This window comes from Chiloscyllium punctatum, chromosome 8, assembly GCF_047496795.1.
Source record: "Chiloscyllium punctatum isolate Juve2018m chromosome 8, sChiPun1.3, whole genome shotgun sequence".
In the NCBI taxonomy this organism is placed as follows: Eukaryota; Metazoa; Chordata; class Chondrichthyes; order Orectolobiformes; family Hemiscylliidae; genus Chiloscyllium; species Chiloscyllium punctatum.
The window spans coordinates 130,335,321-130,349,345 of record NC_092746.1 but is presented as its reverse complement, the minus strand read 5'-3'; the positions used below and the strand labels follow the sequence as shown (position 1 = coordinate 130,349,345).

General features: G+C 48.6%; 1 protein-coding gene across 2 annotated transcripts in view; it reads left to right on the top strand.

Moving 5' to 3' along the window:
- LOC140480918 (alanine aminotransferase 2-like) overlaps positions 1–14,025 on the top strand; it is a 72,000-nt gene that overhangs the window by 38,666 nt on the left and 19,309 nt on the right. For both annotated transcript variants that reach the window (XM_072576503.1, XM_072576502.1), the window contains 3 exons: positions 3,287–3,420; positions 11,831–12,074; positions 12,705–12,784. In XM_072576503.1, the coding sequence (XP_072432604.1) occupies positions 3,287–3,420; positions 11,831–12,074; positions 12,705–12,784 (458 nt within the window). The remainder of the gene's footprint in view (positions 1–3,286; positions 3,421–11,830; positions 12,075–12,704; positions 12,785–14,025) is intronic.

Sequence of the window (14,025 nt, the reverse complement as noted above, 5' to 3'; positions counted from 1 at the left end):
CCAGTACTGATCCCTGCGGTACCCCACTGGTCACTGCCTGCCATTCCGAAATGGAGCCGTTTATCACTACTCTTTGTTTCCTATCAGCCAACCAACGTTCAATCCAAGTTAGTACTTTGCCCCCAGTACCATGCACCCTAATTTTGCTCACTAACCTCCTATGGGGGACTTTATCAAAAGCTTTCTGAATGCCTAGGTACACTACATCCACTGGATCTCCCTCGTCCATCTTCAGAGTTCAGAGTTCCCTTCAGTCAGGGAACTATAGACCGGTGAGCCTGACCTCGGTGGTGGGCAAGTTGTTGGAGGGAATCCTGAGGGACAGGATGTACATGTATTTGGAAAGGCAAGGACTGATTAGGGATAGTCAACATGGCTTTGTGCGCGGGAAATCATGTCTCACAAATTTGATTGAATATTTTGAAGAAGTAACAAAGAGGATTGATGAGGGCAGAGCAGTAGATATCAACTATATGGAGTTCAGTAAGACATTCGACAAGGTTCCCCATGGGAGACTGATTAGCAAGGTTAGATCTCATGGAATACAGGGAGAACTAGCCATTTGGGTACAGAACTGGCTCAAAGGTAGAAGACCGAGGGTGGTGGTGGAGGGTTGTTTTTCAGACTGGAGCCCTGTGAACAGTGGAGTGCCACAAGGATTGGTGATGGGTCCATATTTTTTGTCATTTACATAAATGATTTGGATGTGAGCATAAGAGGTATAGTTAGTAAGTTTGCAGATGACACCAAAATTGGAGGTGTAGTGGACAGCGAAGAGGGTTGCCTCAGATTACAACAGGATCTGGACCAGATGGGCCAATGGGCTGAGAAGTGGCAGATGGAGTTTAATTCAGATAAATGCGAGGTGCTGAATTTTGGGAAAGCAAATCTTAGCAGGACTTATACACTTAATGGTAAGGTCCTATGGAGTGTGGCTGAACAAAGAGACCTTGGAGTGCAGGTTCATAGCTCCTTGAAAGTGGAGTCGTAGGTAGATAGGATAGTGAAGAAGGTGTTTGGTATGCTTTCCTTTATTGGTCAGAGTACTGAGTACAGGAGTTGGGAGGTCATGTTGCGGCTGTACAGGACATTGGTTAGCCCACTGTTGGAATATTGCGTGCACTTCTGGTCTCCTTCCTATTGGAAAGATGTTGTGAAATTTGAGAGGGTTCAGCAAAGGTTTACAAGGATGTTGCCAGGGTTGGAGGATTTGAGCTACAGGGAGAGGCTGAACAGGCTGGGCCTGTTTTCCCTGGAGCTTCGGAGGCTGAGGGGTGACCTTATAGAGGTTTACAAAATTATGAGGGGCATGGATAGGATAAATAGACAAAGTCTTTTCCCTGGGGTGGGGGAGTCCAGAACTAGAGGGTATAGGTTTATAGTGAGAAACGTAAAGGGCAACTTTTTCATGCAGAGGATGGTACGTGTATGGAATGAGCTGCCAGAGGAAGTGGTGGAGGCTGGTACAATTGCAACATTTAAGAGACATTTGGATGGGTATATGAATAGGAAGGGTTTGGAGGGATATGGGCCAGGTTCTGGCAGGTGGGTTGGGTTGGGATATCTGGGTTGGGTTGGGATATCTGGTCGGCATGGAAGAGTTGGAGCGAAGGATCTGTTTCCATGCTGTATGACTCTGAGAGGAGAATTGGGCAAACAAAATACATTCTTTCAAAGAGCCATCACAGGCTTGAGGAACCAAACGGCTCTGTTCTGACCGACACGTCATTAAATGGTGGCAGGGTCGATGGGCTGCAAGGCACAAGGGACAGTGGACCTTGAGCTGGAGCATTGAGAATTCAGAAACCTTCAGGAAGGATGGGGTTTGTAGGGATACGATGTCAAACTATTCGACATCATTAACCTGTACCCACAGCACGGCAACCTGTACCCACGGCATGACAACCTGTACCCACAGCACGACAACCTGTACCCACAGCACGACAACCTGTACCAGGCCCACCCCAAACCCAACTGGGGCCAAAATGGGGATCGAACCCTGTCTGAATCCGAGTCTGATCCAGGCCAGCTTTACAGCCAACTAAACCCATGCCCCGAAGCAGAGTGGGTTGCTCTGGCAATGGGTACACTCCAAACCTGTTATCATCAGTATGGAGATGGATAAGATTCCAGCTTTGATTAGATTATTATAGATTACTTACAGTGTGGAAACAGGCCCTTCGGCCCAACAAGTCCACACAGACCCGTCAAAGCGCAACCCACTCACACCCATTCCCCTCCATTTACCCCTTCACCTAACACTATGGGCAATTTAGCATGGCCATTTCACCTAACTTGCACATTTTCTTTGGATTGTGGGAGGGAACCGGAGCACCTGGAGGAAACCCACGCAGACACGGGGAGAATGTGTAAAGCTTTGCTTCCATCACGTGGCCAGGCAAAAGTCCCACCGCCCACCGTTGGGATGAATTGGTGCACACCCACCTCATCTCCTGTGTCTGTTGTTCTGTATGTGGTCTCCTCAACACCGGGGAGACAGGGCATTCCCTGGAGCATTGCAGGGAACATTCTTGGAATACACACCAACCAACCCCACCGCCCTGTGGCTCACCACTTCAACTGCCCCTCCCATGCCCCCGAGGACAGACAAGTCCTGAGCCGCCTCCACTACCACATCCAAGCCACCTGTCAACTGGAGGAAAACCGCCTCATCTTCCGCTTTGAGACCCTCCAACCACACGGCATTAACATTGACTTCAAATCTCCCCTCTCCCCACCTCATCCGAGATCCAACCCTCTGACTCGGCACTGCCCTCATGACCTGTCCTGTCTGTCCATCTTCCTTCCCACCTATCCACTGCAATCTCCCCACTGACCTATCACCATTAACCCCACCCCGACCTACCTCTTGCCTTCCCGACTCCCTTCCCCCTAACCCCACCCCACCCACCTATTTATCTCTCATCCCTCTTCTCCCTCCACATTCCTGATGAAGGGCTTATGCCCAGAATGTCGACTCTCCTGCTCCTCAGATGTTGCCTGACCAGTTGCTTTTCCAGCGTCACCCTTTTCGGCTGGTGTTATTGACACCCCTTGCTCAGCCACTGAGCCCCAAGATGGGACTTGAATCTAGAGCCTCTTACTCAGAGGCACAGACACTACCCAATGTGCTACCAGAGATCTAATAACAAGACATCGTTAGAGAATAGTGTACCTCAGCTTCCAAGACACCAATACAGGAGTGGGATCGGGATCCTGTAATCACCGTGCTATAGTCTGGGAGCTGATCACAGCCCGACTGAACATTCTCAATGTCTTCACCCAGGTGCCTACACGGCCAGTCAGGGCCTGGAGTGTGTTCGACAGACTGTGGCTAAATACATAGAGACTCGAGATGGAGGAATCCCTGCTGATCCGAACAACATCTTCCTCTCGACTGGAGCCAGCGACGCCATCGTGGTGAGTACAGCGTCATTAACATCTCCTGATGATCTTCACGGGCTCATAGAAATACCTCGGGAAGGTAGCTCCTCCTGTAATGTCGGGAATGTAATCGTGACCAGATGGTCTATATCTACAGGCACTCTCTCCTTCAATACTGTGTACCCACTCTCTGAGCAGGTGGCACCTTAGATTGCCCGGTAGCCCTCCCACTCAGTGTCACCCCAAAGCCCCCACCCCTCACCTTTAGGACCCAGAGGGAGAGTTGCTCTCGGTCATTGTTTTGAATATTGAAGCTCTGACTCTCTGGGGGAGTAACACCATGTCCCCACAGAGTATAATGGGGAAGGAGGAGGGGAATAAGCTGTCAATGGGAAGTTGGGAAGTGGTTATTTTTGAGGGCAGTGTTGAGTTGGAGAGGGTTAACACACAATAAGTCACTGGGGAGAATGGTATCTGTTTGCAGAGTCATTGTATGACATCCAGAATGTTTTATGTTTTCAACATTTCCTCCTCTGATGGACTTTGCATACAATCTGTTGCAGTGAGAAAGCTGCAAGATTGAATGAAGGGCTGTGCCTGAGCTGATTGTGTTCATGACTGTGTCCACGTCTTGCCTCGAGCAAGTTACACAGTCCTCCCTTGAAAGTTTTCAGTACTTCCCGGGCAATTTGCCAGTAAGGGTTCAACGTGGAATTGATCGTCTAAAATCCCACGACTGTAAACTGCACCAAAGCACCGTCTGCTCCTGTGGGTGACGCTCAGCAGTGTGTCACACCTTGACAACTGCTGACATGCGGTGAGTTCTGCTGGTGCTGTGAATACTGCTGACCCTGCTACTGCAGTGAGTATAGTTAACAGTTGACAAACTTGGAGAGGTGCTGCACTGGTATGGTCACTGGGCCAGTGTAATCCAGAATTCTGGGGTATTAAAGCAGAAAATGCTGGAGAAACTCAGCAGGCCTGCAGCATCTGTTGGTAGAGAAATAAAGTTAGTTCTCAATTCTTGTTCAGAAATATACTGGGGATGTGGGTTTGGATCCTCTCGTGGCAGATGGTGAAACTTGAACAAAGCCCGAAATTCAAAAGCTACCCCAGTGGTGATTATTGCCAATCAACTGCTGGTGGGCATGCCAGGAACAGTGCCAGGGAGACCTGGAGATGAGGTGTCAGCCTGGTGAAGATACCAAACAGGATTACTTACATGTCAAACAGCATAGCAAGAGATAGACAGAGCTAAATAATCCCACAAACAACGGATCAGATCTAATCTCTGAAGTCCTTCCACATCCAGTCGTGAATGGTGATGGACAATTAACCAACTCACTGAAGAAGGAGACTCCCCACCCTCAATGATGGAAGAGCCCAACACATCAGGGTTAAAGGACAAAGTTGAAGTTTTCACAGCAATCTTCAGTCAGAAGTGTCGAGTGGATGATCTATCTCGGCCTCCTCCAGTGATCCCAGCGTCACAGATACCAGTCTCCAGCCAATTCTGTTCACTACACGCGATATTAAGAGACGGTTGGAGACACTGGATTTTGTTTTATTCACTGATGGGTTTTGGACATCACTGGCTGGCCAACATCTGTTGACCCTCCCTCATTGTCCCCTTGAGAAGGTGGGGGTGAGCTGCCTTCCTGAACCGCTGCAGTCCGTGTGCTGTGGGTTGATCCGCAATGCCCTGAGGGAGGGAATTCCAGGATTCTGACCCAGTGACAGTGAAGGAACGGTGACAAATGGGAATCCAATCCCATCACCGGTTGAGCCATACCAAATATGCAACAATCTTGTTCACTCACCAAGAATGATCAACGTTTATCTCTTATTGCTGTTCAGTAGAATAGAAGAGTGTGTCAGGAATTTTTGAGAAGATTTGTAGCTCAGGGTGATAAGTATGTAAGTTAGCTCGCTGAGCTGGAAGGTTTGTTTTCAGACAATTCATCACCATGACGAGGTAACATCATCAGAGAGAGTCTCTGGTGAAGAGATGGGAGTGTGACCAGGTTTCTCAATAGATTCTAAACTAACAAGGTATTTACAGCAAACATATTCTTCAAACCAGTGGTGAACCAGTCATCAATAAAGCTTCAATGTCAATTCAATCTTATCCCCCTTAAGTTGTAGGTTTGCTTGCTGAGCTGGTAGATTTGTTCTCTGATGTTCTGTCACTGTACGAGGGAACGTCATCAGTGAGCCTCTGGTGAAGCGCTGGTATTCTGTACCACTTTCTGTTTATGTATCTTGGTCTGTTACGGTGGGTGGCATCACTTCCGGTTCTTTTTCTCAGAGGATGGTAAATGGGGTCCAAATTGATGTGTTTATTGATGGAGTTTGGGTTTGAATTCTTGAGGAATTCCTGTGCATGTCTCTGTTTAGCCTGTCCCAGGATGGATGTGTTCCATGATGAGCTCAATGGTACATTCCCTCCTCCCCTGATGAGCTCGATGGTACATCCCTCCCCAATGAGCTCAATGGTACACCTCCCTCCTCCCTGATGAGCTCAATGGTACATCTCCCTCCTCCCCTGATGAGCTCAATGGTACATCTCCCTCCTCCCCCAATGAGCTCAATGGTACATCTCCCTCCTCCCCTGATGAGCTCGATGGTACATCCCTCCCCAATGAGACCATTCCATTCTGTGCTCACTTTGAACAGAAGCTCGGTGAAATGATGTCACCTGCCCCAACAGCCCCAGGTGCCCTGGATCCACAGTCACTGCTGCAGGGGTTAGATCGGCCTTCCTGAGGGTGAACCCACAGAGAGGGACAGGCCCAGATGGAGACTCTGGCCGTATACTCAGGTCCTGCATGGACCAGCCAGTGGGAGTATTCACTGACATCTTTAACCTCGTCTTCCTCTGATCTGACGTTCCCACCTGCTCCAAGGAAACTACCATCATCCCAGTGTCAAAGGCAAAAAACGTGCAACGTGCCTGGTGGTTCTGACCTCTATCGTTATGTCACTATGAAGTGCTTTGAGAGTTTGGTCATGGCTCACATCATCTCCAGCCTCCCAACCTGCGTTGATCCTTTGCAATTCACTTATCGTTGCAACAGGTCCACAGCAGATGCCATCTCCCTGACCCTATACTCATACCTGGACAACAAGGATACCTACATCAAGCTCCTGTTTATTGACTACAGCTCCACCTTCAAAACCATCATTCCAAACAAACTCACCCCCAAACTCTGAGACCTCGGTCTCAGCTCCCCCCCCCCCTTCTGGAAATGGATCCTGACCCATCGACCGCCATCAGTGAGGATAGGGGACAACACCTCCTCCATGATAATCCTCAACAGCGGTGCCCAAGAGAGTATGTACTCAGCCCCCTGCTGTACACCTGATGCACACATAACCACGTGGTCAAATCCCACACCGACTCCATTTACAAGTTTGCTAACGATGTTACTGACATGGAAACAACAATGACATGGAGTACAGGAAGGAGGTGGAGTGATTAGCAGCATTGTGTAAAGATAAAAACTCTCTCCATCAATGTCAGCAAAAGGAAGGAGCTGGTCACTGAGTTCAGGAAGTGGAGTGGAGGACACGCCCCCTGCCTGGATCAATGGGGCTGAGGTGGAGATGGTCATGAGCATCAAGTTCCTGGGAGTGACCATCACCAACAGCCTGTCCTGGCCCACCCACAAGAAAGCACAACACCTCTACTCCCTTAGGAGGCAGAGGGAACTCGACATATCCACAGGGGCTCGGACCCATTTTTAACAGATGCACCATAGAAAGGATCCATACCAGATGAATCACAGGATGGTATGGCAACTTCCCAAGACCACGACAAACCAGAGAGGTGTGAACCCAGCCCAGTCCATCAGGATAACCAGCTTTCCATCCGTTGCCTCAGCCTATCCTTCCCACTGCCTCAGGAAAGCAGCCATCATCATCATAGACCCTCCCATCCTGGTTATAATCTCTTCCATCAGGCAGCACATGCAAAAGTTTGAATACACATACGAATAGATTCAAGAACAGTATTTTCTGTGCTGTTATCAGACTTTTGATTGGACATCTCAAATATTAATTCTGATCTATCTCTGCACGTTCTCTGTGGCTGTAACAATGTATTCTGCACTCTGTTCTGTTACCCTGATAGACGTTCAGGGTAGATTCCAGTCTGTACCTCCCTCCCGGGTAACTGTTATTCTGAATATAAACCACACTGAACCCTTCAGTTAGTTCCCAGTCCAATCATTCCTGTGGTTCAAGTCCTGTTGTTTAGTGTTACATTGGGAATACTTCATTTTCTTTGTTCTCTGTTTGCTATTTGACTGAAATTAATTGCATTGTGAGAAAACATCAGATTTGGTGCAGATGTGCTCCAGACACATTGTGTAGCTCCCAATGAATTAGTGATGCTGTGTTGTGAAAGAGTTAACTCCATCTGGGCCACGATGCAGATACATGGAAAGCTCAGGTGTTCCTGCGAGCTTCCTGGAGTTGGTCAGAATCTGCCAAGAATCCATTGCTACTCAAGGTTATGAAAACACAGGAGTCATTGTTCATATGTTGGCAGCAAGACTCCACGACTATCAACTGAGATTTGAATGCATTCAAACAATGATAGTACTGTCCTCTCTCTCTGTCTCCCTTCTCTTTTAATGCACTCTCTCTTTCTGTACATCGCACTGTCTGTCTGCTCTCCCTCTCCCTCTCGATCTGCAGTGAAACATCCAAAGGTCACATTGAACCTCTACAGTCCTGGGAATGGTGATGGACAATTAAACAATTCACTGGAGGGAGAGGCTGCACAAATATCCCCATCCTTAATGATCGAAGAGGCCAGCACATCAGTGCAAAAGATAAGGGTGAAGTATTCTCAACAATCTTCATCCAGAGTCATCCATATGGAACAGCAAGAGAAATTGCTGGAAAAGCTCAGCGAGTCTGGCAGCATCTGTTAAGAGAAATCAAAGTTAAAGTTTTCAGTCCAGTGACCCTTCCTCAGAACTGTCAGTCAGTGCTGAGGGAGTGCTGCACTGTCGGAGGGTCAGTGCTGAGGGAGTGCTGCACTGTCGGAGGGTCAGTGCTGAGGGAGGGATCACTGTTGGAGGGTCAGTGCTGAGGGAGCGCCACACTGTCGGAGGGTCAGTGCTGAGGGAGTGGGCACTGTCGGAGGGTCAGTGCTGAGGGAGCGCCACACTGTCGGAGGGTCAGTGCTGAGGGAGTGGGCACTGTCGGAGGGTCAGTGCTGAGGGAATGCCACACTGTCGTAGGGTCAGTGCTAAGGGAGGGGGCACACTGTCGGAGGGTCAGTGCTGAGGGAACGCCACACTGTCGTAGGGTCAGTGCTGAGGGAACGCCACACTGTCGGAGAATCAGTGCTGAGAGGAGTGCCGCACTGTCGGGGGGTCAGTATTACAGATAATCAAAGTGGGGCCTTTATTTCTATATTTCCTCTATTTCCGGTATCTACCAGCTTTGGAGTTACTGACTCCTGCACCTGTTTCTTATAATCTGTGAAAAACCAGCTGTGCCACTTACATGTCATTTCCTTTACCTTGCAAATTGCACAAGGATCTATCTCTTCCTTAAGTCTCTGCTGTCCGCTCCATAAACCTGCATTGGGACAAGCAGCTTTAACCCTTTAATCATCTTGTTCACAGTGTCATCTTCCCACAGAGTTGAGTAAAATTCTGAGGGCCTTCTGCATTGAGCTGCTTTGGAATAAGGTTGGTGTGAGACTAAGATTTTTCTCAGGAGGAAGTGTAGCTCTCCTCTGGCCATTGCAGCTTTATTATAGTTTTCAGGTTTATTATAGTTTCGCAATTCCACCCTTCCTCTCTTCTTTTAGACGTTGGTGAAGATTTCATCACAAAGCAAAACTGGGAATTAAATCTGAATCATCAGCCACTGTTCCTGCCAAATGTTTACGTCAACAGTCCAGTTTTATACTTCCTTTCTCAGTTTTTCATTCCAGTCTCTCTCTCTTTTTGAAATTAATGTTTTTGCTATTTTTCCCTTGTTCTATCTTCTGCTTTTTTCTCTCTAATCCCCTGCAGCTTGAAGATTTTCTTTCCCTTGCACTTTAGAATACAAGTTCAAATTTCGCCTCTTACTCTCTCTTTCTGTTACATTTTTAAAATATAGTTTCTTCATTTCCAGCTGTTTTGTTTGCAGCTAAATTGCAGTTATTTCAGTTTGAGTGTTATTATCATCATCATGGTTTGTCTCCCTTGTGTTTTAGGTATTGAGGGATTGCTCCAATGCTGTCTGCTTTATTTTTGGTTTTATTCCCAGTTCCTCTGCTACCCATTTCTATCTAATCCCAGTCAACTGCAAGACATCTGCACGCAGGTCCTGTCGTCCTGTCTCCCTGTCTCCCCATATCGTGCCCCCCCCCGCCACGTCTCGCCCTCTCTATCTCTGTCTCGCTCCCCGTCTCGCCCTCTGTCTCCCCATCTCACTCCCTGTCTCGCCCCTCCCCTTCTCCCTATCTCGCCCTCTGTCTCTCTGTCTGTCTGTGTGTGTGTCTCTCTCTCTCTCTCTCTCTCTCTCTCTCTCTCTCTCTCTCTCTCTCTCTCTCTCACTGTCTCCCTTTCTCGCCCTCTGTCTCTCTCTGTCTGTCTGTCTGTCTCTCTCTCTCTCATTGTCTCCCCGTCTCGCCTCTCTCCGTCTCCCTATTTCGCGCTCTCTCTCGTGCTCTCTCTCACTCTCTCGTGCTCTCTCTCACTCTCTCGCGCTCTCTCTCGCGCTCGCTCTCTCTCTCTCTCTCTCTCGCGCTCTCTCTCTCTATCACACTGTCTCCCTGTCTCACCCCTCCCCATCTCCCTATCTCGCTCTCTGTCTATCTCTCTCTCACTGTCTCCCTATCTCACTCTGTCTGTCTGTCTTTCTCTCACTTTCTCCCCGTCTCGCCCCTCCCCATCTCCCTATCTCGCCCTCTGTCTCTCTGTCTGTCTGTCTGTCTGTCTGTCTCTCTCTCTCTCACTGTCTCCCTGTCTCTCTCACTGTCTCCCCGTCTCGCCCCTCCCCGTCTCCCTGTCTCGCCCTCTGTCTCTGTCTGTCTGTCTCTCTCTCTCTCTCCCTCTCTCTCTCTCTCTCTCTCTCTCTCTCTCTCTCTCTCTCTCTCTCCCTCTCTCTCTCTCTCTTACACTGTCTCCCTGTCTGATGTGCACACTCTCTCTCTCTCTGTTTGTCTATCTGTTCGAGGTTGATTAGTTGTGAATTTTCTTTTTCAATTTTGGCAAATTCCATTGTACTGGTTCCCTGTCACTGGATTTATATCCTGCAGGAATTCCCAATTTGTCATTGTCCTTTTGGAGATTGATGTGTTGTAAAAGGAGGTGAATTCCTCCATGCTTAATACAAACAACGAAGAAGACAAGCTAATCCAGTTTGAAGAGTGACTGTAGTAAACACACTCCAACATTGACCAAGCATTACTTTGTGGGCACCTCAAACACAAAGCCACTGGAACACGGCTTCCCCTAAAGCTTACAGCGTGGAAACCACACCTGTATATACTGCACACATTCTTCACGGATCACTCATCTTCTGAATAGGATGGAAGAACATTGGAACAGTAGGCCATTCAGCCCCTCCAGCCTAATGAAATGCACAGCCTGGGAAGGTCGTGGAAGCCGGAAGTCTTACAACTTTGAAAAGAAATTTTGGATGAGCTTCAAATATCGTAACATTCAAGGAAGTGGATCAACTACAGGAAATTGGGATTAGTGCATTTTTAATGGAGGTTACGTTGGTGCAGACTGGATGGGTCAAAGGGCCCCTGTGTGAATCTATTCATCCATCGTTCACTGAGATCATGGTTGACAAATTTTCTCCCAGATATCACATGATCACTGTCCTGGTCAGAGTGAATCTTAGCGTCTTAAACAAATTGCCTTTTATTTAACCTCCTGAGTGTAATCATAGCTCCTTGAAAGTGGAGTCGCAGGTAGATAGGATAGTGAAGGCGGCATTTGGTATGCTTTCCTTTATTGGTCAGAGTATTGAGTACAGGAGTTGGGAGGTCATGTTGTGGCTGTACAGGACATTGGTTAGGCCATTGTTGGAATATTGCGTGCAATTCTGGTCTCCTTCCTATTGGACAGATGTTGAGAGGGAGAGGCTGAACAGGCTGGGGACGTTTTCCCTGGAGCGTTGGAGGCTGAGGGGTGACCTTATAGAGGTTTATAAAATCATGAGGAGCATGGATAGGATAAATAGACAAAGTCTTTTCCCTGGAGTGGGGGAGTCCAGATCTAGAGGGCATAGGTTTAGGGTGAGAGGGGAAAGGTATACAAGAGACCTAAGGGGCAACATTTTCACACAGAGGGTGGTACGTGTACGGGAACATTACATGGGCTTGTCTCCAGGCAGATCCCAAACCCTCTTTCAGAGTATTCCATTCCTACTTGAATCAACTACTTTTGAAAGCCCAGCATTTGTAACATTTCTCTCTTCACAGACCACTCTGAAACTCCTGATATCTGGCGAGGGGAGGTCAAGGACTGGAGTAATGATCCCCATCCCACAATACCCGCTCTATTCCGCAGCGATTGCAGAGCTGAATGGAGTCCAGGTCAATTACTACCTCGATGAGGAGAACTGCTGGGCACTGAACATCGAGGAGCTCCGAAAGGCACTCAATGAAGCCAGGAGCTACTGCACCCCAAAAGTACTTTGTGCTATTAACCCTGGAAACCCCACAGGTAAATAAAGGCACAGCCAGGCAGGACGGGTTGTGGGGAGTTAGGGGCAGTCAGCAAGTGGTCATTCCTGTTGCTGTGATTGGGATGTGGGTTGGTCAGGGCATGATCTCCTCATTCGGCTGGGAGTCTGGATCAAGGTCTCTCTTGAAGACTACAAGGAGCAGAGGTAGGTTATTCAGCACATCAGGTCTGTTCTGCCCTTCAGGGCTGATCTGCTAGCCCTCGACCCAACGTTCCCTGCGTTTTCCCCCGTAACCCTCAGTCCACTTCCTGATGAAAACTCCGTCTGCCTCAGCCTGGAACATAACTGAAGGGCCCAGCCTTGACAGCCCTCCGTGGGAAACAATCCCCCAACTTCAATCTGGGATGGGGACAGAAAATTCAGGTCAGGGGTTAGGGGTGGAGTTCAGGGTCAAGGAGGTTCATCTCATGGGGTGGGTTTGGGTTGAGAAAGGGGAGGAGGGATTTGGGGTTCAAGTTGGGGAGAGGTTTAAAGGTGGGGCCTCAGGGACAGGGAGGGGTGTTGGGTCAGTGAAGGGGTCAGGGGGGGAAACGGGGGGGGAGGGGATTCCTCCTCCCCACCTCCTCCTCCTCCTGTTAACTCATCCATTCTTTGTTCTTTTCCTATAGGCCAGGTCCAGAGCCGGCAGGTTATAGAAGATGTGATTCGATTCGCTGCTGAAGAGGGTCTTTTCCTGATGGCAGACGAGGTAATTTCCTGCAAGTCGCTGCTATTGGGTAACTGTGCTCAGAGAATGGCCATATACTAGCCCCTGGAGCTCTGGGAATTCTGGGTGGAGTGAATGGCCATATACTAGCCCCTGGATCTTTGGGAATTCTGGGTGGAGTGAATGGCCATATACTAGCCCCTGGAGTTCTGGGAATTCTGGGTGGAGTGAATGGCCATATACTAGCCCCTGGATCTTTGGGAATTCTGGGTGGAGTGAATGGCCATATACTAGCCCCTGGAGCTCTGGGAATTCTGGGTGGAGTGAATGGCAATATACTAGCCCCTGGATCTTTGGGAATTCTGGGTATGTTCTTGAGAACCTGCTGGAGAGGGTTCAGTGATGAGTTAGGCTTCTCCACCCCTGACTAACACTGAGTCTAGTAACGTTGACCACGCCAGGAACTCCAGCTTGTCCAACTTCACCTTGTAATTAAAGCTGGGGGATTTTTAATGACTATTACCAAGAGGGGATTAGCAGGAACACTACTGATTGAGTTGGTCAGGTCCTAAAAGACATAGCTGCTTGTCTGTGGCAGTGGTGAGGTAACCAACAAGTGGCAAAAACATACTTAGTCTCATCCTTACCAGGCTGCCAGCTGCAGGTACGTCTGTCATAGAGTCATAGGGATGTAGTAGCACGGAAGCAGACCCTTCGGTCCAACTCCTCCATGCTGACCCAGATATCCTAACCTAATCTAGTCCCACCTGCCAGCACCCGGCCCATATCCCTCCAAACCCTTCCTATTCATAAACCCATTCAAATGCCTCTTAAATGTTGTAATTGTACCAGTCTCCACCACTTCCTCTGGCAGCTCATTCCATACACGTACCACCCTCTGTGTGAAAAGGTTGCCCCTTAGGTCTCTTTTATATCTTTCCCCTCTCACCCTAAACCTATGCCCCTCTAGTTCTGGACTCCCCGACCCCAGGGAAAAGACTTTGTCTATTTACCCCATCCATGACCCTCATGATTTTATAAACCTCTATAAGGTCACCCCTCAGCCTCCGACGCTCCAGGGAAAACAGCCCCAGCCTATTCAGCCTCTCCCTGTAGCTCAAATCCTCCAACCCTGGCAACATCCTTGTAAATCTTTTCTGAACCCTCCCAAGTTTCACAACATCTTTCCGATAGGAAGGAGACCAGAATTACATGCAATATTCCAACAGTGGCCTAACCAATGTCCTGTAGAGCCGCAACATGACCTCCCAACTCCTGTACTC